General features: G+C 39.6%; 1 protein-coding gene across 3 annotated transcripts in view; it reads right to left on the reverse strand.

Annotated features, from left to right (window-relative positions):
- Positions 1–21987, reverse strand: part of LOC114660369 (nucleolar and coiled-body phosphoprotein 1-like) — a 78916-nt gene extending 56929 nt beyond the window's left edge. For all 3 annotated transcript variants that reach the window (XM_028813035.2, XM_028813032.2, XM_028813030.2), the window contains exons 1-6: positions 21755–21987; positions 21310–21365; positions 9989–10143; positions 8710–8822; positions 1574–1826; positions 21–40 (exon numbers count right to left, since the gene is read on the reverse strand). In XM_028813035.2, the coding sequence (XP_028668868.2) occupies positions 21–40; positions 1574–1826; positions 8710–8822; positions 9989–10143; positions 21310–21365; positions 21755–21865 (708 nt within the window). In that variant the 5' untranslated portion in view covers positions 21866–21987. The remainder of the gene's footprint in view (positions 1–20; positions 41–1573; positions 1827–8709; positions 8823–9988; positions 10144–21309; positions 21366–21754) is intronic.
- Positions 21988–25661: the final 3674 nt, after the last annotated feature.

Below are 25661 nucleotides of genomic sequence, written 5' to 3' on the forward strand. Positions count from 1 at the left end.
AAACAGACATTGGTACTTACTATTTTGGTTCCTGTGGATCCTACAATAGAAAAAAAAATCAAACAGAGTAGTGAACAAACTGTACAAAAATAAACACAGATACATGAATATTAATCTATCCATTAAAAAAATGCTTACCCAGGTCAGGGTTGGCACAGGAAACAGTCCTAGATGGGGCACCAGTCAGTATTTGGGTACACATACACCCACACTCACAATCACATTGAACCACTACAGCTACCGATTAACTGAACAGGGCTAGACTAACACACTCATTTAAAAAGAAGTTTAGAATATAATTGGATGGAAGGATTATTTGACAAACCAGCACCACGTAACATTCTCAAACCTGCTTAATCCAATTTAAGGTGACAGGGACTGAAGACTACTGTGAAAGCTTTGGGTACAAGGCAAGAACCAACTGTGGATGAGAAACCATTTCTTCACTGGGACCAGTCCCCAAACCAAAAAAAAAAAACTTACAGCAACTGCACTTTACACTGAAGCTGTGAGGAAGCAGCGGTATCCATTATGCCACTATGACTCCCAAGAAGTAAAATGCGTTTTATACACAAAATGAGTTTTAACAATGCAATATGACTAAATCTATTGAGCTTGCCGAACAAAAAAAATATCTCAAACCCATGACTCACAGGAGACTGTAAAGGTTACTAAAGGCTATGTCAAATTATGTGACCTTTCCAGCTATTTTCAGTCATAGCTTATGTTTATATTATCTTAGGGAGTCAGAGCCAGGCAGTGGTGTGCTCTAGTGAAGCAGGTTGCCTAATTTGAAAGGCCCAGCAAACTCACTCCAACTAGTCGGCGACTCACCCCAACAAAATCAAACAGGTTTCATTTTGTCTTTAGTCACTATGGTAGGCTCTGTATGTATAATAGCTGGCAACCAATAAATACTCGAAGAAAAAGGAACACTTCACAAACTTAACAGAAGCATGTCTGCCACATGTTTTACTTACCACAAAAAACAAAAAAAAGAAAAAAGAAAGAAAAGAAAAAGGGCTGTGATAGCCCTTCATACAGCGCTGGTTACATCAGGCAGCACGGTATTGGCGGGGTTGGGTGGTTGGCATGTGATTGCTAAATGTGACCTGGGAGTTAAGTTTCAGGTGAGAAAATCAACATGGTCAAACAATGTAAATGACTACTGTGGCCAGCCATTCTGACATACCCTGTGACTAGAAGTCATGTAATATGACATCAGGTTGAGGTCCCTGATACTAACCAAAACTGTAGCATAGTCTCTTGTGTGGAGCAATTCTAATTGCAACATTTACACAAAGGATCAATGGTTCTTGAAATCTTAACTTAATGTGCTACTCAGAGTGTGAGTGCATCAAGCGTCACATTGTCAAGTTGGAGTGTCTTCAAATCAAAATGTATCTGAAAATCAAGGGGAAAACCAAACTAAAGATAAAGAGTGCAAACGACATCAAATATATACAGGAACAATCATACTAAGAAAGCAAAACTCTGCAAAACTGGCATTCTGTCCTTGGCTCTCTATAGAGAACACCCCCTCACCCCCACTGCAGTTGCCTTGTGAACTCACCAGCCCCTTTAACTGCTTGTGCTTCCTCTTCACTTTCTGAATCGCTGCTATCACTCTCGGAGCTTTCCGCCTTCTTACTGCACTCAGTAGGCTTTTTTACAGGAACGTTGGAGGTTTTAGCAAATAAACCAGACTTGCTGGAGGCTACGGTGGAAACCTTTGGTGGGGTAGATTTTTTCAAAGTAGTTTTGGAGGTGGAGGCTGGAGATGATTTTAATGAAACAGGTTTGGCATCTGAAGCTGAAACTTTTACCTAATGAGGAGAAAAAAAAAAAAGAAACAAAAGGTACAAATCTTTAGGTCATCTGAATTTTCTGAAGAGGATTCAATAACAGCCTAAAGCATCTTAAACTACTTTATTCCATTAATTCCTCTAATTAGCTACATGAAATATTCTCTGATACATGGACACTGAAGCTGTTAAAAATCTTGGTACAGGCCAATAAACTCATTGTAACTAGATCTGCAGGTGACAGAGACCCACCAGCTCTATCCCTCTATTTCCATTGTGGAAAAAATAAAAGTGTGTGATTTACATCAAATGAACAGGACAAGTCCAGGGATATGTTTAGGTGTGGTGCTCTTTAAATGCAGCTTAAAATTAAATGATACATTGAGAGTTTTTTTATAACCGTCTTTGACAATGTAAGTGAGTGGGCACATTGAAAGATTGCCAGACCTAACAGAATACATATATGTTCAATGCTAGTAATAAATTTATAAAAGGGCAGACAAGTACAGCTCTGTTTCCATATGAAATGCTATTTGGCCATTTGCTCTGTGTCTGTGTAAGTTTTCCTTCAGCAAATCGTACAAACATGCATTCTGAAATGGACCAACTAGGTCTGACAATGTATTGTGTAATTTTATAGAGCTGGGAAAAGTGCTAGACTGAAGGATTGAGAGTGGACACTAGAAAACAGAGCACAGGTGAAAAAGGGATGTTTGATGTGTATTTAGAAATATGACAAGTTAGCAATAAACCAACAAGACCAGTTGTTCAACCAGTGCAATAGCAGCTGTCCTTTTGTCATCACACCTTGACATTTATAGTAGAAGCTTTATGAATCTAATAAAAAGTTTGTGCAGATTTTAATCTTTATATATAATACGCTACCGTGACTGTCCAGGATTTTAAATAATAATAATTCTTTGCATTTATATAGCACTTTTCTCGCTTCTCAAAGCACTCAGCAATTGCAGGTTTAGGGCCTTGCTCAAGGGCCCAACAGAGCAGATTCCCTATTGGCATTTACAGGATTCGAACTGGCAACCTTCCGATTGCCAGTGCAGATCCCTAGCCTGTAGCTGGCAAACAGTTTGACCTATTGGTTCGGATTCAGCGGGTTGGAAAATGGATGGATGGATGGACCTGAAATTTGGTACACATATACTACGTGACATCTACTATCCACTTTCGAGGGGACGATTGACCTCCAATGTTATTCCTCATTTTATTTTATTGTAGAATCAACTTTTGGCAGCGGCCAGCAGGACGGCTGTGCAACGCATGTGTACCGCTGTTCTCATCCCTATCACATTCGCCGTCACTTCCCCTAGCTCTTCATATCTTAAATCATTCTTGAGGCAGATTGAAGACTTAAGTGCCAGCTTAAGTGAAAAGTTAACTGCAACACAAACACTGACTAAATCTGTTTTAACGCAAAAAGATTAATTTAATATATAGTTGATGCCATGACCAGCTGTTGTGGCCGAGATGCCAGTACAATGTACCAGTGTGTACCGTCACAAAAAACACCACTGTATCAAAAACTATACTGATGATACACAGCTCTATGTGAGACTGGATTCGACTTCTCTTACACCTCCATCAACTCTTTCCTTTTGCTTGGATGAGACTGAGGCCTGGATGTCCAAGAACTTCCTCAAGCTGAACAGCACCAAAACTGAAGCTCTTTAAATTGGCACCCCCCATCAACTTCATTCCTCTGTAAATTGTATTTCCTTTTCTGACCGTACCATTACCCTCTCCCCTTCTGTTTTAAATCTGGGTGTCAAGTTAGACTCCCACCTGTCATTTGATACACATGTCCATCACCTTTGTAAAATTGCATTCCTTCATCTCCGAAACATAGCCAAACTCTGTCCCTACCTCTCCCTCTGTGATGCTGAAAAGCTGGTTCATGCCTTTGTCTCATCCAGACTGGACTATCGTAATGCATTCCTCATCGGGACCCCCAGCAAGAGCCTTCAAAAGCGGGCTCGGGCTGGGCCACTCGGAGGTTCCTTTTGGGCAGCATATGGCCAATGGGCTGCCATTTGAACAGACCGGGTTTAGAGTGATTTAAATGATATGCAGTACTCTATCTAGTACTACTTTAAAAAAAAACTGACTTTGCACTTTCAAGAATGCCAACTTCAATTTAAGGTGTAAATGTAATATAGTTCATCTAGAAAATAGATTGAACATAGCTTTCATGTATAATCTACTCTACTAATCCTCTTTAATAAAACCCCTGTGTGCGTCCAGTGTCCGTGTGTGTGTCTTCTGGTGAAGTGCTCATGCGCGGGGCATGGTGCGATGCTTCAAAGCAGATGCTTCAAAGGCCGCCTGACGCATCACACAAGACAGAGAGGGCAGGACCTATAAAATATCGCGCAGACGATCCAATCGGATTTCTGGAAATGAGGTAAGACTTAAAACAAAAGACATGAAAAATCCAATCGGGTACTGAGATGCGGAGACCAGCTTCCCCAAAGAGGTAGGATTAGTGTTTGTGGTTGTGCAAGTGTTCACTCTGAGGATGTCAGATTTGCGATTAAGAAGCCTGACCCGGTAAAGTGTAAAGTGTCAGTTGTTGAAGGGGTTTTCCTAAATATACGAATTTTCATGATATAACAATAGGATGACTTTTAACACTAGAATTACCAGAGCCTATGAAAAAACTCGTAAATCCGTCCCACCTTAAATCGCGTCTTAAAGCCGTTTGCACATCTCCGCCAGAGTCTTTTGTCATCTAAATGTGCTGATAAACAAAAGCTACTAGCAGCCAGCTATTCCATCCCCCCACCGACTTAGAATGAACTCCTAGCTCATGCCTTGCCTTGATTTGATTATTTGGGATTGAAGTGGAGTTTTACAGTGGAAATAATTCGAGCGTTATTTGGAATACACGCATTTCATGTGTGTTCCGTTTCTACAGTATAGTAGTCTGTGCAAACACATTTTTAAAACAGAAACGTTTTTCATATTCTAATAGTAAATGACAAAATGTAGGCATAAACTATATAACGTATGAAGCCTGAAGTCCATATATCAAAGAAACACTTTCACAAAAGGTACAAATAAGAGAACACGTGCGCTTTTCTTCAAAAATATAACTGCACAAAAAAAAAAAGCCGTGTTAGCATGCCACATTGACACTCTTACTACAACCGCCGCGGTGGCGTAATGGTATCAGCTCCTGACTGGGGATCAGAGGGTGGCGAGTTCGATCCCGCACGGCTCCACTTCGAGAAATGAACTGCTCTTATTCTTACAATTTTAGAATAACAACATAAATTTCATTTCAGTCTGTAACAGCCGGTGTAACTTATGATACTGGTAAAGGTTAGCTTTTTTTTTTTTTAATTCACTTTTCATTCTCGCAGTCGATGCATACTAACGCCCCCCCCCCCCCCCCCCCCAAAGGGTTCTGACACATAAACGCTGGCGAAGCTGCCTTCTTCGTATCTCACATAAAATTTTCACACCTGATCTGACGCTGTTCGTTTTCAAATAATATTGCATTAGTGCGATGAAGTTTTCACATATATTGTCTCTTTCAGGTGTGTAATAGAAACTACAGCATAGAGAGAAGTGAGTACATTGCTTCTTACAGGAAAAGGTGATGGAAAAAGTGCATTGGTACGAGAATGCAGTCACGAGTATACTGCAGTCTTTATGTGAAAACAGCATAAATAATGTGAAATCATTCTCTCCTCTGCATGTCCTGGAGTACAAAAGAAACAGCATACAGCAACATGTGGGGACTGGCAGGAACACTCAATAACACTGAATAACAAGAAAATCAAGTGACGGTGAGATACGAAGGAAGGCAGCTTCGCCAGCGTTTATGTGTCAGAACCCTTTTGGGGGGGGGGGCCTTAGTATGCATCGACTGCGAGAATGAAAAGTGAATTAAAAAAAAAAAAAAAAAAAAAGCTAACCTTTACCAGTATCATAAGTTACACCGGCTGTTACAGACTGAAATGAAATTTATGTTGTTATTCTAAAATTGTAAGAATAAGAGCAGTTCATTTCTCGAAGTGGAGCCGTGCGGGATCGAACTCGCCACCCTCTGATCCCCAGTCAGGAGCTGATACCATTACGCCACCGCGGCGGTTGTAGTAAGAGTGTCAATGTGGCATGCTAACACGGCTTTTTTTTGTGCAGTTATATTTTTGAAGAAAAGCGCACGTGTTCTCTTATTTGTACCTTTTGTGAAAGTGTTTCTTTGATATATGGACTTCAGGCTTCATACGTTATATAGTTTATGCCTACATTTTGTCATTTACTATTAGAATATGAAAAACGTTTCTGTTTTAAAAATGTGTTTGCACAGACTACTGTACTGTAGAAACGGAACATACATGAAATGCGTGTATTCCAAATAACGCTCGAATTATTTCCACTGTAAAACTCCACTTCAATCCCAAATAATCAAATCAAATCAAGGCAAGGCATGAGCTAGGAGTTCATTCTAAGTCGGTGGGGGGATGGAATAGCTGGCTGCTAGTAGCTTTTGTTTATCAGCACATTTAGATGACAAAAGACTCTGGCGGAGATGTGCAAACGGCTTTAAGACGCGATTTAAGGTGGGATGGATTTACGAGTTTTTTCGTAGGCTCTGGTAATTCTAGTGTTAAAAGTAGATTTATTTTCGCACACATAAAATCCGTTGCTGGGGAGACGCCACACATACAATAATCAGCTGCACGCCAGCATAGATTAAAATACTTGCTGGGGAACTGCACAGTACTTGCTGGAGAGACGCCACAAGCACGATTATCAGCTGCACGCCACACATTACATCAGTTGCTTGGGAGACTCTGCTGATTGCCCACTGTTGTGACAGAAAATTAAACGTATATTACGGACATCAAAGCCAGTATTACTGTCAAAGAAAATTACAGGCATTTTACGGAAATACAAACCAGTATTACTGTGAGAGAAAATTAAAGGCAAACAATACAGTGACGCATATTACAGCCACATACAAGCCAGTATTACTGTAACAGAAAATATTACAGACGTACAAGCCTATATTACTGTGACTATCTACTAACAACATGCCACCCAAAAAAGAAGAAAAAGATCATGAGCGTCAGAAAAACGCTAAAAGAGAAAGACTCAGAAGAGCAAATAGATCTATAGAGGAACAGGAAAATGAGTGTAAAGAAAATTCTCAAAGAGAATGCACTACTGTTCTAGCGCCCGTTAATGTAACGGGTTTAATGTCTAGTTTTATACAGTGATCCCTCGCTATATCGCGCTTCACCTTTCGCGGCTTCACTCTATCGCGGATTTTATATGTAAGCATATTTAAATATATATCGCGGATTTTTTGCTGTTTCGCGGATTTCTGAGGACAATGGGTCTTTTAATTTCTGGTACATGCTTCCTCAGTTGGTTTGCCCAGTTGATTTCATACAAGGGACACTATTGGCAGATGGCTGAGAAGCTACCCAACTTACTTTTCTTTCTCTCTCTCTTGCGCTGACTATCTGTGATCCTGACGTAGGGGGTGTGAGCAGGGGGGCTGTTCGCACACCTAGACGATACGGACGCTCGTCTAAAAATGCTGAAAGATTATCTTCACGTTGCTACCTTCTGTGTGCAGCTTTTAAGTATGCTGCACGGTGCTAGGCATACTTAAAAGCTCAAAGGGCACGTATTGATTTTTGACTTTGTTTTTCTCTCTCTCTCTGCTCCTGACGGAGGGGGTGTGAGCTGTCGCCTTCAACAGCTTTGTACCGGCGGTGCTTCGCATACTTAAGCCAAACAGCCCTATTGATTTGTTTGCTTTCCTCTCGGTTTCCTTTGAAGAGGAAGATATGTTTGCATTCTTTTAATTGTGAGACAGAACTGTCATCTCTGTCTTGTCATGGAGCACAGTTTAAACTTTTGAAAAAGAGACAAATGTTTGTTTGCAGTGTTTGAATAACGTTCCTGTCTCTCTACAACCTCCTGTGTTTCTGCGCAAATCTGTGACCCAAGCATGACAATATAAAAATAACCATATAAACATATGGTTTCTACTTCGCGGATTTTCTTATTTTGCGGGTGGCTCTGGAACGCAACCCCCGCGATGGAGGAGGGATTACTGTATATAAATGTTGATCCTATGAGTTTCTAGAGTCACAAATGAAACAGCTTTCCACAGAATAACCATTGGAATAAGGCTTTAATAGCAATGTCACAAGACACTTTGCAAAGGAGGAAATCACCAGTTATTTGCCAATTAACATTTTTTGCAAGATGCAACCATATGAAAATACTACCAAGATTAAATACAAACACTGCCATAACTGCAGGTACTACTATAGAAAAATATGTTGTTTGTCAAAAACCTGATTGCTTCTACCAGATACTTGTAGCGTGGTCACTGGTGGAACTTCCAGTACGAAAAAGAACGACTGTATTATGTGGCATACATGTATGAAAGATTTTTCATTTTATTCTACGTGTGGCTGTCAAGTTTTATACCACAATTTCCTCAGTATCACTAATATTAGACACTCAAAGAAGAAGGAAGAAAAACTATTCTAAGAGGTATAACAAATCAGGGAAAGAAAAACAAACAAATCCATATATTTTTGAACGCACATTCTCCAGTATATGGTAAAGTCCAAGTATATCTATCTATTCAGTAAAGCTGGCATGACAGGAACAAATTGTAAACTGGAAATCAAATATTCAAAAGCAACACAGATACTTTCAAATTCAATTGTATTAGGCCAACTTTGATGGACTATTTGATGGACCAAGGAATACTGTTAAACTGAGCGAAAACTGAAAAAACTGCAATTAAGTAATTTAGATTGCTGGAGTTCCTTTTGTTGCAAGTAAAGAAGCAATGGCAGGCAAGGTTTAAACAATTATGCATTTACAAACAAGTATACAGTGCTTTTACCTTTTCAGATAGATCATCTTCCGAAGAGGAGTCTGCATCTGATGCCTTACTGCTCTGTTTCAATTTCTTCCCCAAATCTTGAGTGGGTGTGGTTTTCCCAAAAACCCTGGCACCTGCAAGATCATTTAAAATCAACAGAAAATAATGCATTAGTCAGTAAATTACTGCCTATTAAAATACTTGTGAGGATGACCCCTGAGACGAAGGCATTTATACTAAGTAAAAATAAACCTGACCATTTTGAATCCTGCAAACTAGTTACCTCTTGATGCCCTTTTCAACTATCAAATCATGCTAATTGCAAAACACCCAGCTTCAAACCAAACCCAAAATATGGGTGTTCCTGAGGCAAAATTAGAGATTCTGCTATGTATCTGTGGAGATAAAAGAAATATTTTCAATTGCTGTCTGCGAGATGCAAAGATGCTTTTAGTTGGTCACTGGGTTATCTACTTCATTTATAATTTGCAGATATACAACATATATATTTATTTCTCTGTATATTTTAGTTTACTTGAAACACTGTAAAGATAACTTTTTCATTGACTACAATGTAACATTTCCACCTCCCAATCCTTTAGCAGTTAGGGCTGTGATCATATACTGTCAACAATCAATTAATCCTACACCATTATTGGATGTATGATTATGTGCTGCCATTACATAACCTAATGTATACTACCTGAAGTGATCTAAATAAACACTTGCAGTAACTGGCGAGTACCATGCACAGCTTAACCTGAATTTTCTGCTTGAAGACAAGATGGGCATTATGAAAGAAGTTTTCTCTGAGGCCACTGCACACAAGCAAAAACAACAGAGACATTGATCTTATGCTGATGTATACTTCTAGTCTCAGGATGGTTTTTTAAATCCAAGTTTGTAAGAGCTTACGAAGGCTATAAGGAGGTAGCTGAAAAACCAATTGTGACTCTCCTGTTTAAAACGGAACAGCACCCAAAATATGTAGGCAAATGTGACAAGCAGAGTGAATCTTGAAAACACAACCATGCACAAGCCACCTTGATACTGCAAAGGCATTTTACACCTTTGCTCCTCCCAATGTAAATACTGTTTTGACAGCCTGTGATTCTTTAATTCTGTAGTGATAATATTCCTTGCTTATAATCTAAAATGTATACAGGTAACTTAACCAGAATATAGTATTTTTAATTCTAGAGGACTACTGATGGTTATTCTAAAAAGTGCTCTAATTTGTGCTATATTTTAATCTGGTAAACATATGGCTATTTACAACAGGAAGAAATGAAAGCCATACCTTCCTTTGAGGTCTTCTTAGTATGTGCAGTGTCCTTCTCCTGTTCCTCATCCTCCAAGGTCTCAGAGCTGCTTCTGGGATCACACACATGAGCTTTCTTGCTTGGTGAATGATCACCTTCCTTTGACTTTCTTTTTTTAACATTTTCAGGAGCTCTATAAACAAAAGTATTTATAAATACAAAAAATACATTAAGCCCATCTACACATAATGCACATCATATTTTTAAACTAAAACGGCATTCCCTGTCCTTTATTTATGACATCTGGGCAAACAAAATAAACACCCCAGTCTGTTGTTAAACACAGCACACTGGATCACAAAGTTTGTGATTGCTTCTTGCTTTCTTTTTCACCTCAAGTAACAAATTGGCTGCATAAAATGAGTTTAGAAAGGATTAAGGTTGAGTGTGACTAATCTAAAAATACAGGTTTGTTTATCAGGTGCACACAAACCATTTTCGCAAAACATTCATTTTGAAAAGATTAATTTTCATAAAAGTCGACCATTAAAGGAATACTCCATTCAAAATATTTTTAACGGTTATCTTGTGTTTGTAGCAAGGGTGGATGTGGTGAGAAGTTAAGCAAAATTACTCCTTTTATTGGCTAACTAGAAAGATTGCAATATGGAAGCTTTCAAGGCAACTCAGGCCCCTTTTCAGGCAAGATGTAAAGTTGCTTGCATATTGTAATCTTTCTAGTTACCCAATAAAAAGTGTCATTTTGCTTAACTTCTCACCACATCCATAATGGCTAACACAGTACAACACCCTAGTACTATAAGCAAGGGCAGAGAAAAACCTTCAATTTCATGTTTTAATGGAAATGGAGGTTACAAAGTTTTTGATACAATGGGCTTCAATAAGAACTGGTAATGGCAAATGCTGAACAGCAGCAAACAATATTACAACATTCATGGAAAAAATCTCAAATTAGTTATGCATTATTTCTCAACCCAAGGGTCACAACCTACATGTACCTTGCTGGATTCCTTAAGACGGGTTATCAGCTGAAGTTTTACGGGTCTACTGATTGCAGATTTCAATTCTTCACCTACTCAAATGGACATTTTGAGGTATTGAAATGAAAGACACAAGTCCATTTACACGCAGATGACAACCTATTATACACTGCACTGCATGCTTCATTAAACAAGCCAACAAACATGAAAAGGTTCCTCCAATGCCCTGTAGCAGCACTTACTCGAAACTCTTCCAACTCCTTATCAATCTTACAAGATTCGTCCCAAAAACTTGAACCAAATAGGAATGTTAAAAGAACATACAACCCAGATTTTCTGGGATTTAGATTTACTTTTAGTGTGTAGTGTGCTAACCAGTGGCTGTTGTGCATTATGTGTGGCACTACCAAAGAAAAACATGAAGCTTTCAGCTATAAACACATTCATAAACAATGCGGGCTACTTACACAGATACATCATTTTCAGCTTTTTTAAATGAAAATCTTGAGGCTTCACAAAAAAACATTCTAGTGTTTATACAATAAGCCAACAGGCACTCAAGTTTCATCTTATTGCACACTAAACTGTGAAATACAAGAAAGTACACGCAATTGCAGAAGAGTTTGACTTGCCTTTGTGCAACTGATGTGTGCACTGCAATTGTAGTATGAGTCAGCTGCTCACAAACTAAAATATATTCCTCCAGAGTACACTGGGGAAAGGATCTGTCATTCAGTATTTTAGAAAAGTAGTGGAAGGCAGCCGTACACAGAATACACTCGAGCTCTATATGTGCAAAGCATTCAGTCATTCAACTTAAAATCTTTTATCGAGCGCATTAATCTCATTTAAAATTGTCCAAAATGTTTCCAGTGGCAAGATTCCACCTGCGGTCACTGCAATCAAGCTCCAGCCTTACTTGGCCACATGTTCTGGATGTGCACCAAATTAACAACATTTTGGACAAAAATCTTTGCATGCCTATCAGACACCCTTGGTGTTACAATCACTCCTAACCCATTAACAACTGTGTTTGGAGGACTCCCAGATGGCCTTAAAGTGGAGAAAAACAAAAACTGGAATTTCCTTTACTGCACTAGTAGCACGTAGACTTATCTTGCTCAACTGGAACAATCCCACCCCACCACTCTTAAGTGGGTAACCGATGTTCTATAAGAACTGAAATTGGAAAAAATCTAATTCTTACTTAAAGGATCTGTTCAAAACTTTTTAAAAATATGGCAGGATCTAACCAATAACACTTTAGAATAAGCTTCCATTTTGGGGAAAAGGATACCCTTCTTTTCTTGCTCCTTTTATGGTTGCTGGCTCCTCTCTCTTTCTTGTGAGTGGGGGTCGAATTTTTCTTTGATTTGTTAACATTCCTTACAGTAAGACAAATGTATCTGTTTCTAATTAAACTCAACAAAAAACAATAAAAACAATACAACATATTCCTCTCTGCACTCTCTTCACTTGACCTTAATTTCAAAAACCTTGTGAAAATAAGACAAGTCCAAGTTACCAATTAAAAAGATAAATGGACACTAAATTTGATTCAGCATTAAACCACCATTTGTTGAGTTATTTATGGATGAGTATTTTGTGTTTTTATCCATTATGTGAGCTGTATTTGCTGAAAATGCTGAATATGTACAGTAAATCCTCACTATCTGTGGATTCTGTTCTCGCAGATTCGCTTATCCACTATTACAAAAGTGTAACTCATTTTATGACAACCATGGTCTACTTCCAGGTATTCGCGGTCATGCACAACAGAAAAAAAAAGATTCCAAGAAGCCAATTGCACAGAGGCAAAACATGAGATTGAGCAATAACAGCTCTGTGATGCCCTTAGCATAGCATACATGCAGCCCCTGGACATCTAAGTGGATCAATGTGTGTCTACCTGACACCAACAGGCGTGGGTAACCTGTTAACCCCATTCATGATGGGGACTGGGGCTTGCAATTGTTCCCCATGAACAAGGAAAACCCAGCGATTAAGTCCCTGCCCTTTGTACACATCACCCAACCAATTAGATATAGTGAGATCCTCGAATTGGCCTCCTGTTGCAGTTGAACGCAGCCTCTGGTGGAGTGCCTAGAAGACAACTGAACTTGACTATAGAGGAAGTAAAAGTTTTAACAAGGTTTCTGTAGACAATCCTGTGAAAGAATCTTTACTAAGCCTCAGGTGGTAAGAGCAGAGGGACAGTGTATCCGCCTGACCCAGTCTCCCACTGCTGGACCTCGCCTGTTGCTGGCATCCTACCAGAACCTAACCTCATTTGTCAAATAGAATCAATGCATCAGTATCTGCAATTTCTGTATCCATGGAGTTTTTCAGGAATGATAGCCCAGCAGATAACAAGAACTGACTGCATTTGCTGTTATATGTTAGTGTACCATTCATGGGAAAATGTTAGCTAGTTTACATCAAAATTACTGCTAATAAACATTATAGCTTCACTTTAGTGTAACCCTGATATTCTGTATATACATTTAATTATCATTTTTATCATGGCTCTGCTATCCGTACAAACCCCTACTTTCTCTGCTGTTCTTTTTCCGGTCTACCGTGGTGGCGATCTGCGCCACCACCACTTGATCAAAGCACAGTGCAGTCCTTACATTGATGGATCGAAGGCCATCTAATTCTTCCATGTGAATCCTGTAAACCATGAGGACTGATTAAGTTAATTTATGTTAGGTAGAATGCCCACTGGGGGCTGGGAAGTCTCAGGCAGTCTCGTGGCCTTGGAACCCCTGCAGATTTTGTTTTTTTTTTCCTCCAGCCCTCTGGAGTTTTTTTGTTTGTTTTTTCTGTCCTCCCAGCTATCAGACTTTATTTTTTGTTACTTAGTATTGCCTAATCTTATTTTTATATTTGTCTTTCAACTACATAACTTGTATGATAAAATGCTGCATAAATAAATAAAAATTTGGATCATATCCTTCAAATAAAGATCACGGACATTTTATCTACTCATTATGGCTCTGACGTCATCAGTCTACAGTCCACCCTTGGTTCCTGCTACTAGTTGCACTTGATAGTGAGCCATGCTGCATTGCTTTCCTGAATGTATAATCACTGCCTTACAGTACAAAGGCATGCGGATGGGTGATATACTATATTTTATAATGCTGGAAAGATTAAGGCTTTTACAAAGTATTAATCTTGTAAGCAAAAAAAATAAAATTGCTGGATAATAACAATCATTAAGTCAGCAATCTCATTAAAAAAAAACATTTCAACAATTAAATAATTTTATCAGGTTGTTTATTATTCATCAAATAATGACAAAGCTTGGTAAATATACACATAGTGTAACACTGGTTTGGATATGGGGACTTAGTTAATATTTTTGAAAGGTGGAGCAGATTACACCAACTACCTGTATATATGTATTTTACATATTTTCCTCTTTTTTCAACTCTGATAGCCGCCAAATTAATGAAACTCCCGAATACTACTTATGTGGGGTAGGAACTTGCTTTTACGAGCTGTTGCCATGGGTGGACAGGCAATTCTCTACTGGCATGTCCACTTCAGATAGGTGCGTGTGGAAACCTCTGCAACAACAAATTGTTTCTGCTTTATGATGTCTTCCCATTGGCACAAATGGAACCAGAGAACATATGCCTCACCATATCACTACTCATGATAATTTTAGTCATAACAAGTTAAATTAAATTAACCCAGCCACAGGGGATGCACAAACCAGTGTGTTTCTTCGTGCCAGTCCCAAGCCCAAATAAATGGGGAGGGTTACGTCAGGAAGGGCATCTGGTGTAAAATTTTGCCAAATCAAAATGCGGACAACAATACAAATCTCCATACTGGATCGGTTGAGTCCTGGGTTAACAACGACCGCCACCAGTACTGTTAGCCAACAGGGTGCTGGCGGAAAATGGGCTACTGTTGGTCAAAGAGGAAGAATAAGAAGGAGAAGAAGAGGGGGAAGATGTGTCCGGGGGCAGGAGGAGAGGAAGAAGGTAAAGAGAGTGGAACTGATGGTAGGAACTTTGAATGTTGGCAGTATGACTAGTAAGGGGATAGAGTTAGCAGATATGATGGAGAGAAGGAAGGTTGCATGCAAGAGACTAAATGGAAGGGAAGTAAAGCCAGGTGGATTGGAGGTAGATTCAAATTGTTCTATGTTCTGTGGATAGTAGGAGAAATGGAATAGGGGTTATTCTGAAGGAACAGTAAGTTAAGAATGTTTTGGAGGTGAAAAGAGTGTCAGACAGAGTAATGATTATGAAGCTGAAAATTGGAGGTGTTGTGATGAATGTTGTGAGTGCATATGCCCCACAACTTGGGTGTGCAATGGATGAGAAAAGATTTTTGGAGTAAGTTGGATGAAGTGATGAACAGTGTACCCAAGGGACAGAAAGTGGTGATTGGAGTGGATTTCAATGGACATGTTGGTGAAGGGAACAGAGGAGACGAGGAGGTGATGGGTAGGTATGGTGTCAAGGAGAGGAATGAAGAAGGTCAGAGGATAGTGGATTTTGCCAAAAGGATGGACATGGCTGTGGTGAATATGTTTTTAAGAAGAGGTAGAAACATAGGGTTACGTACAAGAGTGGAGGAAGATACACACAGGTAGATTATATCCTATGCAGAGGAGTCAATCTGAAGAAGATTCAAAACTGCAAACTGGTGGCAGGGGAAAGTGTAGTTAAGCAGCATAGGACGGTGGTCTGTAGGATGACGTTGGAGATCATGAAGAGGAAGAAAGTGAGGGCAAAGCCAAGGATTAAATGGTGGAAGTTGAAAAAGAAACTCTGCAAGGTTGAGTTTAGGGAGAAGGTGAGACAGGCACTGGGTGGTAGTGAAGAATTACCAGACAGTTGGGAAACTACAGCAGATGTAGTAAAGATGACAGCAAGAAGGGTGCTTGGTGTGACATCTGGACAGAGGAAGGAGGAAAAGTAAACCTGGTGGTGGAATGCGAAAGTACAGGAGAGTATACAGAGGAAGAGGATGGCAAAGAAGAAGTGGAGTAGTCAGAGAGATGCAGAAAGTAGACAAGAGTACAAGAAGATAAGGCGCAAGGTGAAGAGAGAGGTGGCAAACGCTAAAGAAAAGGCGTATGAAGACTTGTATGAGAGGTTGGACACTAAGGAGGGTGAAAAAAGGACCTGCACCGATTGGCTAGATGGAGGGACCGAGCTGGGAAAGATGTGCAGCAGGTTAGGGTAATAAAGGATAACGATGGAAACATACTCACAAGCGAGGAGGGTGTGTTGAGCAGATGGAAAGAGTACTTTGAGAGGCTGAAGAATGAAGAGAACGAGAGAGAGAGAGAGAGAGAAAAGAGGTTGGATGATGTGGAGATAATGAATCAGGAAGTACAACAGATTAGCAAGGGGGAAATAAGGACAGCTATGAAGAGGATGAAAAATGGAAAAGCCGTTGGTCCAGTTGACATACCTGTGGAAGCATGGAGGTGTTTAGGAGAGATGGCAGTGGAGTTTTTAACCAGATTGTTTAATGGAATCTTGGAAAGTGAGAGGATGCCTGAGGAGTGGAGAGGCAGTGTACTGGTGCCAATATTTAAGAATAAGGGCGATGGGCAGGACTGTAGTAACTATATGGGGATAAAATTGATGAGCCACAGCATGAAGTTATGGGAAAGAGTAGTGGAAGCTAGGTTAAGAAGTGAGGTGATGATTAGTGAACAGCAGTATGGTTTCATGCCCAGAAAGAGCACCACAGATGCAATGTTTGCTCTGAGGGTGTTGATGGAGAAGTATAGAGGCCAAAAGGAGTTGCATTGCGTCTCTGTGGACCTGGAGAAAGCATATGACAGAGTGCCTCGAGAGGAGATGTGGTATTGTATGAGAAAGTCGGGAGTGACAAAGAAGTATGTAAGAGTTGTACAGGACATGTACGAGGGACGTTTGACCGTGGTGAGGTCTGCAGTAGCAATGACGGATGCATTCAAGGTGAAGGTGGAATTACATCAGGGATCAGCTCTGAGCCCATTCTTATTTGCAATGGTGATGGACAGGTTGATAGACAAGATTAGCCAGGAGTCCCCGTGGACTATGATGTTTGCTGATGACATTGTGATCTGTAGCAAGAGTAGGGAGCAAGTTGAGGAGACCCTGGAGAGGTAGAGATATGCTCTAGAGAGGAGACGAATGAAGGTCAGTAGGAACAAGACAGAATACATGTGTGCAAATGAGAGGGAGGTCAGTGGAATGGTGAGGATGCAAGGAGTAGAGTTGGTGAAGGTGGATGAGTTTAAATACTTTGGATCAACAGTACAGAGTAATGGGGATTGTGGAAGAGAGATGAAGAAGAGTGCAGGCAGGGTGGAATGGGTGTAAAAGAGTGTCAGGAGTGATTTGTGACAGACGGATATCAGCAAGAGTGAAAGGGAAGGTCTACAGGACGGTAGTGAGACCAGCTATGTTATATGGGTTGGAGACAGTGGCACTGTCCAGAAAGCAGGAGACAGAGCTGGAGGTGGCAGAGTTAAAGATGAAAAGATTTGCATTAAGTGTGACAAGGATGGATAGCATTAGAAATGAGGACATTAGAGGGTCAGCTCAATTTGGACAGTTGGGAGACAAAATCAGCGAGGCGAAATTGCATTGGTTTGGACATGTGCAGAGGAGAGATGCTGGGTATATTGGGAGAAGGATGCTAAGGATAGAGCTGCTAGGCAACAGAAAAAGAGGAAGGCCTAAGAGAAGGTTTATGGATGTGGTGAGAGAGGACATGCAGTTGATGGGTGTAACAGAACAACATGCAGAGGACAGAAAGATATGGAAGAAGATGATCCGCTGTGGCGACCCCTAACAGGAGCAGCCAAAAGAAGAAGAAGTAAGTTACATAATTTTTCCTAAAAGTATAAAATGCAATCCGGGAAAACAAAAGGTTATCTAAACATGAATGAAGTACCCTGTGGTGTATAAGCCATAATGCACAGAGTAAATACACATTTACTCAATATTAACCTTACACTAAACAAACCTAACAGCTCCATTATCTGCAGATTATATTGGTTCACTATCTCACTGACACTATAATTTAATAGGGTGAGCAGATGCCCTGGTGATAAGTATAGTCCCAATTTCAAGCTATGTGTCCTGATAAGTAACTGAAGAATATCAAAATATCCTGGTTTAGGCAAGCTGCCCATCTAATAAACTTTTTCAGTGCCACAAACAGCATGCATGAAACTCCAAGGGGGACCATCACCTTGCCACTCCACCCTTTGATGTATAACAATGTGGTAAAAACTCTGATGGGCACCAACACCCACTTGATTAAGAACTTGTGTTAAATATGAACAGCATTGGGAGAAGGATTTTACATAAAAAAAAGAAAAAGGAGTACCAGCATTTACTTGTTTCCTCTTCAAGCACTGTGTGGTATCATAAATGTGTTTATTTGTGCAAGTTTTTTTTCTTGTTCCTTGATGCCTCTTGGATGATAATGAGATAAAGCAGGCATTAAACAAGTGAGGGTGAGGTTTACATTTACATTTTAAATTTACATTTATTTGCATAGCAGATCTTTATGGGAATACATGCTACAGCAGTGTCCTGGTTTGAGACTTTGAAAATCTGGTCACCCTATAATTTACCACATTCACCCGATACCCATCATGTTCCCTCTTACTATAATAAAGTTTGCAAGTCACTGCTGTTATTCTCTAACATTTGTCATAATTGAATAGCTTTGCAAGTCTTACTTTATTAAAATTACTACAGCCACAAATGCTCAAGCAAAAGATGTAATTAAGTTTTTTTTTTTTTTTTTTTTTAATTTAGTTTATGTTATAATACAACTGTAAATTATTACTGTGGGTGAATATGGAGTGTGCATTTGTGTTTAAGCGAGTGAAAGTGGTCTCTGTGATGGACTAGAGTCCTGTCCAGGCCTCTTTGTAGCTTTTTGCCCAATCTTGGCGAGACAGCCTTTGGCCCTCTAAACCCTGAAATAAACCAAGAAGGTTGTAGAAGTAACCTACTGAACTGAGTCTATTGAAGGCTGCACAGCCCTCAAACACACCTGAATGTTAATCCTTGCTTACATTTTCTAACTTGATATGCAAGCAGTAAGCTAGAATTTATATTAATTCGTGCTTTTCTGGGCATAATAACATAAAACTGAAAAAGCAGTACATGCAGCAGTACAAAGATGAGCTGCCAGGTTTATCCTTAGATTACTCGGTCTAAGACAGTGTGGGAATTGAACAACACAGGGATTTAATTAAGGTTTTCAAAATTATTCAGGTGTGTAACTTCCTGCCTTGTATCGAATGCTGCCAGGCATAGTTTTGGACAGTACACAAAGCGATCATTGAAAAGGTAGAATCAAAATATTGATGGATGTCTAATATCAATTTATATAAGATAACCTGATGTTTCAGTTGTTACCAGGACAATTTTTGAAATAGTGAATAGCACATTGTTATTTGAAACTGATGCAATTCACAAATTACACTCTTTGAGCAACGTGATGATGTAGGGCCAAGTGCTGTCACATCCCAGGTTCTGCATTCCTAGGCTTAATTCCAAAGCCCAGTTAATTTCAATACAGAGCTTGCCCATTCTCCCAGTGCCTGTGGGCGTTCCCCCTAAATCTCATATTACACTCGCTGGGCAAGTTCTTAGAACCACTACACCAAGACTCTCAAAACATCCTCAATTCTTCATAGCATGGATTCCAAAAGATGCTGAAAACATTCCTTTGAGATTCTGGTCCACGTTGACATAATTGCATCATGCAGCTTCTGCAGATTTGTCAAGCTGTGTGTAGGGTGACTGGGAAGATCACTGAAGAAAACCAAACTCATTGTCATGTTCATGAAAACAATTTGAGATGACTTTTGCTTTGTGTCGTGATTCTGCAGATGTTCTATCAGACGGTTGTAGCAAGCCCCCTCTTCTACGCGGTGGTGTGCTGGGGAGGCAGCAATAAGAAGAAGGACGCCTCACGCCTGGACAAACTGGTGAGGAAGGCAGGCTCTATTGTTGGCATGGAGCTGGACAGCTTGACATCTGTGGCAGAGCGACGGGCACTGAGTAGGCTCCTGTCAATCATGGAGAATCCACTGCATCCACTAAACAGTGTCATCTCCAGACAGAAGAGCAGCTTCAGCAACAGACTGCTGTCACTGTCCTGCTCCACTGACAGACTGAGAAGATCGTTCCTCCCCCAAACTATGCGACTCTTCAATTCCGTTGAACGTTAACATTATTCAAAGTTATTATATGTTTTTACCTACATTTTTATTACTCTTTAATTTAATATTGTTTTTTGTATCAGTATGCTGCTGCTGGAGTATGTGAATTCCCCCTTGGGATTAATAAAGTATCTATCTATCTATCTATCTGATGCATTATCATGTTGGAAGTATCCATTAGAAAATGGGTAAATTGTGGCCATGAAGAGATGCACATGGTCAGCAACAATACTCAAATAGGCAGTGGCATTCAAGTGATGATCGATTGACATTAACACACGCAAAGTGTACCATGAAAATATTCCCCTACACCGTTACATCACCACCTCGCTCAGCCTGCACCACTGACACAAGGAAAGTTGAATGCATGGATTCATGCTGTTGGTGCCTACCATCTTTGTAAATCACGAGGAACTGAGATTTGTCAGCCCAGGCTATGCATTTCCAGTCTCCATCTACTCAGTTTTGGTAAGCCTGTGCCCAATACAGCCTTGGCTTTCCGTTCTTGGCTGACAGGAGTGGAACCTGATGGGGTCTTTTGCTGTATCAGCATATTTACCTTAACTTTCGATGCTTTGAGCATTCCAAGATGCTTTTTGGCTTACCACAGTTGTACAGAATGGTTCTCTTAGCTTGAACCAATCTGATCTCTATCATCAAAAAAATGTTTCTGTCCACAGAATTGCCACTTACTGGATGTTTGATTTTCATACCATTCTGAATAAACTCTAGAGCCTGTTGTGTGCAAAAATCCCGAGGGATCAGTACTAATACACAAACCAGCCCATTTAGCACCAACAATCATGTCATTTTTTTTTTCTCATGCCTGATGTGAACATTAACCGAAGCTCATGACCTTGAGTTGCATTGTATTGCTGGCACATGATTGGCTGATTAGATAACTGCAACGATAAGCAGAAGCTGAGTTACTGTCAGTTAACTGTTGCTTCTAAATTGGAGTTGTGTGGGCTCTGTAATGAAATGATATCCTAATTAATGTAATTTGTAGCACATCAATACGTAAATTTCAATCACTGCATTATACATAGAATGTATTTCTTAATGTTCAAAATGCATGTTCCTATTAAAAACGCTGTTGACAACTGACGGTTAAAATATTTATTAAGTTTGAAGTTGAACTTACTTTGCCCAGAACGAGTAGATGTCCTGCAGAGATACCACGTGCTCAAATGGGAGGGGCTGTAAGGAAAACGAAACAAAGTTAATGATGACGGCGAGGAGGGAGGGATGGACGAAGAAACGAAACCAAAGTGTGCACAGGCAAACTGCATACTTTTGAGATCGCAAACCTGCCTATGTTATATCTAATCTGTGTAGCAAACGTAAGCTCGGAGGAAAAAAATCGCTCGGACAACACCAGATGTATAATCACCTAATTCATATCAACCTGCTTTAGCCATGAGCACGCTGCGGCTCCGGACCCGGTTAAAGGACCCACGCGCTGACTGCGACCCGACTACAGCAACCCACCAAAAGGTCGCCGTGATTTTTATTGCAAACAAATACACAAATAAAACAAACGATTATGTGCAATGTAAAGTAATGCGGCAAATAAAGACATAACTTACCTGGCTGCTGGGCAGTTTAAGCTTCTTAGCTGCTTTGTGATAACCGTTTTTGCTAAGATAATTGTAAATTATCTGCAGCAGTTCCAATTTTTTACCGTCTTCTAGGGACATAGTGTAAGTTAGCTAGTCCTTTTAATTAAATTGCAACATTAAAATTCATTCTACTTATGAAACATCCCTCTGTACTGCACGCACACGTTTAACTCATCACCCAGCGGTCTGCTTCCGATTTCCTCTCGCTTTGCATTCTGGGATTTGGAGTTTGTTCCGAAGGAACGCACATCAGAGGTTTCATCCAACAACAATATTTACTTAGGGCTAAGTGCTAAATTATTAGCCCCCGCAACAGTAATGGTACATTTTCTTTAAATCCTGTGTAATATTAACAACATACATCAAACCTTACATTTGGTAAATTTTGGACTATGTACAAATCTTGTAGATTGCTGTATAATAAATACAGTATATTGACAATTGGTCAAAAATGGTGGTCAAAATGATTTACCTCCATCTGAATTTTTCTGGAAAGAGGTAGCATATTGAACCCCTTATGACTTTTTTGCCCCAATCAATCAGCACTAAGCTCTACTAAATGGATTCAGATAAGCAGGGCTAGTGACACTTGAAGGCTTGATTGAGAGGCACGACTCTTACATTTTTTTTGTAACATCTAATTTCACTATGCCAAAAACCAAAGAAATAAGTCTGGACATCAGAAAGAATTTAGTGGATGCCTATCCTAGGGGGAAGGCTACATTGCCATTTCCTAGCATTCATGGTTTCCAGAACTGCTGTACTTGGCATCAAGGAGACACATTCTGCTAGATAGAATCCAGGGCTTGGTTGCAAGAGCAAGATATCAAAGAATTTCTAGAGGAAAATCATCAGAGATGTCAACAACAACTCCTGGATCTCTGAGAAAATAATTGTCACTGAATAGGCCTCTTCTGGATCTTGAAGTCTCAAAAAATGACTGTTGTAAGAGCTGTACATCATGGAGAGCTTTGAGATCATTACCTGAGTAAAACTCCACTGCTTACAAAGCATCACATCAAAATTATTTCCCTGGGATAATTTGAAACATGGGAATAAGTTTTGGAAGTTTCTTCTTTGGTCTGACGAGAGAAAACTGAAGGTTTTCAGGAACATGGGAATTATTTTTGTTTGGCAAAGAAAGGGAGAGGCCTTCAACTGTAAAAGCACAGTCCTCACAGTGACAGATGGAGGTGGGAGCAAATTGCACTGTTTTGCTGATTGACTCAGAGGGAACCTTCTTTGGAGTACATTTGATAATAAAGAAGGAAGATTATGTTGAAATTTTGAAAGATAATGTAAAGAAATCTTTTTCCAGTCTAACTTTGAGTCATCTAGCAAAATAATGACCCAAAGAATACATTGAAGTTGGTCTAGAACTTTTTAAAGGACAACAAAATCAAGGTCCTGAAGTGGTCTTCTCAAAACCCAGATCTCAGTCCTACTGAGGATTTTTGATGGGAGCTTAAGGTCCATGGTTGAAAGCCATTTAATTGTGGGTGAGCTGGAGCAACTTGCCATGAGGGAATGGGTAATGATCCCTCAAGTGACATGTGCCAATCAGTAGGAAGTTGCTGTCTGTTAACTATTAATTGACAGAGAGCTAATAATTTTGGCCTTGCCATTTTTGCGTTATTCTTGTTTCAACTCATTGCATCAGTAAAATATTTTCTTTGCACTTTTATGGGATTTAGTGTTTATTCTTTGGGAAGTAATTCTCTTGTAAACACTTTTGGTACTGGTCACTTCATTGGTAAAGCTAATGATTTTGTTCCATTTCTACTGGTAGGCTAATACTTGTGTATTTAACCGTGTATGGCACATTTTCAAACTTGGGGAATGTAGCTCAAAGTGTTTCAAAGCTAGAACAATGGGCAATAGGAAAATGTAATAAATATTTAACAACAATGTATATTTATATAGACTTATGTAACCAGAACTAAATAATAGTATAACTATTTGATAACTGTAATTTGTGAGAAAAGTAATGTTAGTATAATTCAGCTCTTTCAGGAAGGCTTAAGTGATTAGTGCATGTGCCCTGTTCACAGATAGTCAAAAGGGTGTGCTGTGTTTGAGTCTTTGAAGAGTACACTCTATATGTAACATATTCAAAGAGGTCAGATGGTAGTTACCCATACCTGACAATTTCCACATATACTGTAGCTTATTGAATATGCAGCATGTGTGGGTATATAAAATGGTCAGGGATCTTCTAGAGGCCAGAAGATGTCTGCAAGACCAATACCTCCAGCACTCCGCCGAACCAGAAGTGCAGTCATCAGCATTCTCTACTGAAGAACTGGATGATGATTGTACTGTTCCAATACTTTCTGTTTGGCCTGGATATGTTTGTATTAATCACAATACTGCAATGTATATGGGAAGTGAAAACTGCATTTTTAAGCAAGTTGTATATATATTTTTTTAAAGAATGAGAAAACAACGATAAAAAGTTGGGGTACCTTCCTGGTAACCCCGTATAATTAGACTGCAGAAAAGAAAGAAAAAGCATGCAATAATCGTGGAGGTGTCTTTACAGATGCAAGTTCACAACAGAACTGACAAAGATGGTGGAACTTTGAGTCCTTCTGGCAGATGCAGGTGGATGGGCACCAGAAGTGTCATCAGAAGTGTTATAGCTATCAATCATGAGCATGGGAAAGGTGCTATATAAATAAAATGTATTATTATTATTACTCATCGGGTCTGCGGAAGGAGGAGAAAAAGGCATTGGAACACAGTGGCAACCCCTTGAGTGGGGGTAGAATTGCAGTCACTAGAGCCCTCAGCTGTCCCCTGTGCACACACGGGTGACATATATATATATATATATATATATATATCATCGAAAGATGCAGAGAAATTAGTTCATGCGTTTGTTTTCAGTCGGCTAGATTACTGTAACGCACTCCTCTCAGGACTACCCAAAAAAGACATCAATCGTTTGCAACTAGTGCAGAATGCAGCTGCTAGAATCCTTACCAGGAAAAGAAAATCCAAACACATTTCTCCAGTTTTGATGTCACTACACTGGTTACCTATGTCATTCAGAATTGACTTTAAAATTCTGCTTATGGTTTATAAAGCTTTAAATAATCTCGCCCCGGCTTATATATCGGAATCTCTGACACCTTATATTCCAAATCGTAACCTCAGATCCTCAACTGAGTGTCTCCTTAGAATTCCAAGAGCAAAACTTAAAAGAAGTGGTGAGGCGGCCTTCTGCTGTTATGCACCTAAAATCTGGAATAGCCTGCCAGTAGGAATTCGCCAGGCTAATACAGTGGAGCACTTTAAAAAACTACTGAAAACACATTATTTTAACATGGCCTTCTCATAACTTCACTGTAATTTAATCCTGACACTCTGTATATCTAATTCATTATAATAACTATTCATTCAAAATCCGTACTAACCCCTACTCTCTCTTCTGTTTCCTTTTCCGGTGTCCTGTTGGTGGTGGCGCACTACCCAAAGCACCATGATGTTCCAACAATGATGGATGGATTAAAAGCCAGAAGTCTGTATGACCATCAGCATCAAGTGACTCCGTGAAAAACCCGAACTACCAAGAGGACTATTTCATTTATGTTAGGTAGAATGCCCAAAGGGGACTGGACGGTCTCGTGGCCTGGAACCCCTACAGATTTTATTTATTTTTTTCTCCAGCCTTCTGGAGTTTTTTTTTGTTTTTTCTGTCCACCCTGGCCATCGGACCTTACTCCTTTCTATGTTAATTAATGTTGTCTTATTTTAATTTCTTATTTTGTCTTTTATTTTTCTTCTCTTCATTATGTAAAGCACTTTGAGCTACTTTTTGTATGAAAATGTGCTATATAAATAAATGTTGTTGTTGTTGTTGTTGTATATA

Source organism: Erpetoichthys calabaricus, chromosome 11, assembly GCF_900747795.2.
Source record: "Erpetoichthys calabaricus chromosome 11, fErpCal1.3, whole genome shotgun sequence".
Classification (NCBI taxonomy): Eukaryota; Metazoa; Chordata; class Cladistia; order Polypteriformes; family Polypteridae; genus Erpetoichthys; species Erpetoichthys calabaricus.